At 41.1% G+C, this 5,949-nt stretch overlaps 1 protein-coding gene across 2 annotated transcripts in view; it reads right to left on the bottom strand.

Annotated features, from left to right (window-relative positions):
• Nucleotides 1–1,980, bottom strand: part of LOC126385587 (zinc finger protein OZF-like) — a 98,696-nt gene extending 96,716 nt beyond the window's left edge. Inside the window, exons 1-2 of one of the 2 annotated variants that reach the window (XM_050037387.1) lie at nucleotides 1,664–1,980; nucleotides 1,057–1,566 (exon numbers count right to left, since the gene is read on the bottom strand). In XM_050037387.1, the coding sequence (XP_049893344.1) occupies nucleotides 1,057–1,566; nucleotides 1,664–1,835 (682 nt within the window). In that variant the 5' untranslated portion in view covers nucleotides 1,836–1,980. Of the gene's footprint in view, nucleotides 1–888; nucleotides 1,567–1,663 lie in introns of both variants that reach the window. The other variant, XM_050037386.1, reaches the window with a different exon arrangement.
• Between the last annotated feature and the right edge of the window lie 3,969 nt (nucleotides 1,981–5,949).

Here is a 5,949-nt window from a genome sequence, read left to right as displayed (position 1 = left end):
CTTATAATGATTTTGGCTAATTTCATGACTTTTCCAGGTTTTCCATGACTCTTGCAAGTATAAAATTCATTCAGACTTTAAAGCAGTCTCCTCCTTTTGTTCTTTATCTCACTAGTTTAACTTTTCCAGACCTGCAATTTCAATTAAAATTCAGGATTTGGACTTCACTCCCCACTTTTCTTAGCATGCTTTATGGAACAGGCCTCTGAAAGCTCTGCCACATGTTTTGCATGTAAACAGTCTCTCTCCTGTATATATGTGACTTCAACTGGAACCTCTGTGCTCAAGTCATGCACCTTTACACCTGTGTGCATTCTCATGTGGCCTGTCAAGTTACTGATAGATCTGAAGTGTTTCCCATGTTTCAGAAAAGCTGATTCTCGTCTGCATGGATTTTAACATGTTTTTTCAATGCTGATATGTTATTGTATTTTTTCCCGCAGGTCTTACAAACGTACGGCATCTCACCTGTGTGGATTCTCATGTGGATAGCCAGGTAACTTTTCCATCTAAAAGCTCTCCCACATGTTTTGCATATAAATGGCTTCTCACCTGTGTGGGTTTTTAAATGTCTTTTCATACGATAGTTTTGTCTGAACCTTTTCCCGCAAGTCTTGCAAAGATACGGCTTCTCACCTGTGTGGATTTTCATATGGACTGCCAAATTACTGCTAGATCTGAAGTGTCTCCCACATGTTTTGCAAGTATACGGCTTCTCACCTGAATGAGTCCTCATGTGGACTAACAAGTCTCCATTACGTCTGAAAGCTCTCCCACATATTTTACAAGTATGTGGCTTCTCACCTGTGTGGATTCTAATGTGACTTTTCAATACTGATGCGTCATTGAATCTTTTCCCGCAGGTCTTGCAAAGAAATGGCTTCTCACCTGTGTGGGTTCTTATATGAGCGCTCAATGCTGATGTGTCACTGACTCCTTTCCCACATGTTTTGCAAGAAAACAGCTTCTCACCTGTGTGGGTGTTCTGGTGTCTCTGCAATTTTGACTTGTACTCAAAAACTTTCCCACATATGTCACATTTGAAAGGTTTTTTACCTGTATTTAAGTTTATCACAGCAGAGGTGTGTGGACTGTTACTGTTCATTTCACTTTCATGATGTCTTTTCTCTGCTTGAAGCTCTGTGTTTCTAGTTGATCCTGAGTCTCCATGCTGGTATTCTTCCTCATCTTGGCTCTCAGCTACATGAGAGTTGTGAGAGAGCAGCTGGTGCTCACTGGTTGCTTCTGATATCACAGAGCTTATAACTGGCATTTTAAATACAGACTCTTTCTCTGCTGCACTTTGAGTGTCATCATGAATGAAGTCCAGAGTCTGATCTTCACTGTGCTCACTTTCCTCATCAGCAGGAGTCAACATAAAGCCATCAGTCTCCTGCTTCACTACAAGCTGCTCTCCCTCCTGACTGCTGCACACTTCCTCCTCTTCCTCTTTAATCTCTGGAGGCTCTGGCTCCTCTTGGTCCACACTGGACTTCCTCTCCTCAATACAGAGCTGCTGCTCAGGGACAACCTCCTCCTCCTTACACACATGTTGCTGTGGGAGCTCTGGAGGGACACACAACAACACCAACAGCATACTAATGTCATGCTACAGCAAATAAACACACATGCCAGTAAATTACTTCAATTAGCTTTCACCCACCTGTCCTGTGTAACTTTATTTCAGGCTTCAAAACGATATCCAACAGTCTGCGCTGACGATCGATCTCTTCCTCGTACTCGACGATGCTTCTTTGAAAAACTCCCAATATTTCTTCAGCAGCAGCAGTTAGTCGCTCGTTGACAAACTCTCTCAAAGACTCAACTGAACACATTGTTGTCTAATGTAGGCTACAGTAAATGTGGCTCGAGGTTTAACTCATAGATTAACCTCCTGAAGTTAACTCAGTCATTTGGGAAACGCGACTGCCGCCTTTTTCTTGTTTACTTCCGCTGGATGTTACACTATTAAGTTCCGACGGTGAAATACATGAGGTTTTCACGTGTTCCGCTTCCAATTGTTGGCAATTATAATTTCTAATATCAGTGTCCGGGCTGTAACAAGTAGTCTCAGTATCATTGGTGGCTCATAAAAAGGCAGCAATAACTACACGGATGTCTTTTTTTTTTTGTACTTAAAGGTCCCATATAATGCTTATTCATAGGTTCATACTTGTATTTGGGGTTTCTACTAGAACCTGTTTTCACGTTTTAATTAAAGAATATATATTATTTTCCTCATACTGTCAACCTGAATGTATCGTATTCACCCTAAGTCCGAAACGCTCAGTTTGACCACCCGTCTCTTGAAGCTCTTTTCCTGAAAAAGCCCAGTCCGCTTTGATTGGTCAATTTTATCAGGTCTTGATGGCATTTTAATAAAATGTACTTCTTCAGTCTCCTCATGATGAGACATTGTTCTTCATTCATTTCGTGAACACATCTCCACAGAAGTTTCAGCTGTGTTTATTGATCTTCAGCTTCACATTAGATTCAAACTTTAACTGCTTCCAAATGTTTTGTTCTAGTTCAGACAGACTTGACAAGTCAACCAGCCAGTGTTCCACAACTTTATTCTCCTCCAATCCACAGTGTGAACACCATTTTGCAGTGAAAAACTGTAACACAAAATATACACAATCACAATCACATTTACAATAATTACATGCGACACAAAGCCGCCATTAACCTACCATTGTCTCTCTCACATTAGCTAACCCAGACTCGCTAGCTCTGAACGTCAATCCCAAATATGAAATATATATTACAGATCATAACACAAATACACAATAAAATATACATGGTCACACATACAGTTTTGCCTTCTGAACCGGAATTTGGAAGTAGTTAGGAGAACATGAATCCTTCTTGATTCATTTTAAACCCTTTGGACATTTTGTAGCACTCCTGCTCGCGATATTTTTTTTCGTAGGATGGTAGGGGAAGGTACCGCCTTTTCCGCCTCTGATTGGCTAGAAGGGCTCTCCTCCGATTGGTTATTTCCAAAATGCTGTCGGCTAGTCTGTTTTGATCTTCTTTACCTCCAACAGAAGTAAACGAAGTCAATCCAACAGTGTGATAAGTGCGTGCCGTCAGATTTATATTAATGGAAAGCACATCGCCGAATTTAAGGTTGACACCTAAAGTGTATGTCCACATCTTAACATATGTTCTCATAGGCACGGAAAGTATCCAAGAGACGAGGAAACGGTAAACTCAGCGATTTCTCAAGGCACTTTGGCAGCACGCTCTGGAGGACAGACATGTGACAACACACGACAGTAACACCGACTTCCAAACAGGTTAGTCCAACTTTCAGTTCCGTTAGCTGGTTTGGAGACTTGAGGAGTCCAGCCTTACAGAGAAAAAGTTGCAACACATGTCTGTCCTCCAGAGCGTGCTGCCAAAGTGCCTTGAGAAATCGCTTAGTTTACCATTTCCTCGTCCCTTGCATACTTTTCGTGCCTATGAGAACATATGTTAAGATGTGGACATACAGGCCCAATTCCAATCCGATCCCTTACAGACTCACTGACTTAGAGGCGCGTTCATGTGAAGTGCGTGAGTGTGTGAGGGCTGTCCCATTGTCAAATCGTCAAGTCAGTGAGTCAGTGAGTGAGCCCTTTATGCCCCCTTACCGTAGGTCAGCATCGATGCGGACTTACGGTAAGGAAATTAACCACAGTTCATAGCGTTGTGACGTCAAATACAGGGGTTGCCCTCAGAACACCAGAAGTGTTATTAAAAAAAACAAAACACGGTTGGCAGATATGCAAACGGTAACGTTATGGAAGGAGAGCGAAAAAAACAGATAGATAAACAATGAAACATTACATTAACAAGGATTTAAGATGGTACATAAACACACATGAAGTCAGAGGAATACCAGTGGTTATATTCCACACACAAAGAATATCTATCTATATCTATCTATCTATCTATCTATCTATCTATCTATCTATCGATATATATAGATATATATTCTTTGTGTGTGGAATATGTGATGACAATAACCGATAAATGATCAAGCCCAGAGCCGCCAATGTTAACAACATTTTGTAGAGAGGGGGATAAGTGCTGTCCCATTCCTATTTGTAGCATCCGGAGCCCTTTCAGACTCTCACACTCAATCACTTACAGCTGACGTCAGTTAAGTCAGTGAGGGTTCAGGGCTTGAGGCTTTAGGGGCCGGATTGGAATTGGGCCACACTTTAGGTGTCAACCTTAAATTCGGTGATGTGCTTTCCAATCGGAGGAGAGCCCTTGTAGTCAATCAGAGGCGGAAAAGGCGGTACCTTCCCCTACCATCATACGAAAAAAATGATCGCCTCCTGCTCTCGTCTCCTTCCTCTCCCACTAACTTGACGCTTTTGATCACATGACCTCTATGCACCACACTCATTGCAATACTCAAACATAACAGCAGGGGGTGCAATTAAACCAAATAAATGTAAATACATCTCTCAGCATATTATATACTGTACATAGCAATATTATCACAATCATGTATGCAAAAGTTAAGTTATTTATAAACAATCATGTTAAAATTATGAACTCAAAATCAAGACAGTTACACAAACTCTATGTAAACATAATTGTCACACAGGAAGGGAGAGACAAACTGAGGGAGAAAATGACAAAACACACCTGATGGTAAACAAACATTGTCACACATCGACACATATTAAAGCTACATTAAGACGCCAGCTGCAGAAAATGAATTTGCCATTATGTTACATTATATGGAGGGTTATCCACTGAAGATGATTCTAATAATTTCACTATACACAAACAAGTTCTGTGACTTATAATGATTTTGACTAATTTCATGACTTTTCCAGGTTTTCCATGACTCTTGCAAGTATAAAATTCATTCAGACTTTAAAGCAGTCTCCTCCTTTTGTTCTTTATCTCACTAGTTTAACTTTTCCAGACCTGCAATTTCAATTAAAATTCAGGATTTGGACTTCACTCCCCACTTTTCTTAGCATGCTTTATGGAACAGGCCTCTGAAAGCTCTGCCACATGTTGTGCATGTAAACAGTCTCTCTCCTGTTTATGTGTGACTTCAACTGGAACCTCTGCTCAAGTCATGCACCTTTACACCTGTGTGCATTCTCATGTGGACTGTCAAGTTACTCCTAGATCTGAAGTGTTTCCCACATGTTTTGCAAGTATACGGCTTCTCACCTCTGTGTGTTCTCATGTGGACTGTCAAGTTATTACTAAATCTGAAGTGTTTCCCACATGTTTTGCAAGTAAATGGCTTCACACCTGTGTGAGTCCTCATGTGGACTAACAAGTCACCATTACGTACGTAAGCTCTCCCACACACTTTACAAATATGTGGCTTCTCACCTGTGTGGATTCTACAATGCCTTTTCAATGTTGACTTCACACTGAATCTTTTCCCACAGGTTTTGCAAAGGTAGGGCTTCTCACCTGTGTGGGTTCTTATATGAGCGCTCAGTTCTGATGTGTCCCTGAATCTTTTCCCACATGTTTCGCAAGAAAACATGCCTGTGTGGGTGTTCAGGTGTCTCTGCAATTTTGACTTATATTCAAAAACTTTCCCACATATGTCACATTTTAAAGGCTTTTTACCTGTATTTAAGTTTATCACAGCAGAGGTGTGTGGACTGTTACTGTTCATTTCACTTTCATGATGTCTTTTCTCTGCTTGAAGCTCTCTGTTTCTAGTTGATCCTGAGTCTCCATGCTGGTATTCTTCCTCATCTTGGCTCTCAGCTACATGAGAGTTGTGACAGAGCAGCTGGTACTCACTGGTTGCTTCTGATATCACAGAGCTTATAACTGGCATTTTAAATACAGACTCTTTCTCTGCTGCACTTTGAGTGTCATCATGAATGAAGTCCAGAGTCTGATCTTCACTGTGCTCACTTTCCTCATCAGCAGGAGTCAACATAAAGCCATCAGTCTCCTGCTTCA

Source organism: Epinephelus moara, chromosome 24 (assembly GCF_006386435.1).
Source record: "Epinephelus moara isolate mb chromosome 24, YSFRI_EMoa_1.0, whole genome shotgun sequence".
Classification (NCBI taxonomy): Eukaryota; Metazoa; Chordata; class Actinopteri; order Perciformes; family Serranidae; genus Epinephelus; species Epinephelus moara.
Note: the sequence above shows the minus strand (reverse complement) of the source record. Positions and strands in the feature narration are given on the sequence as shown.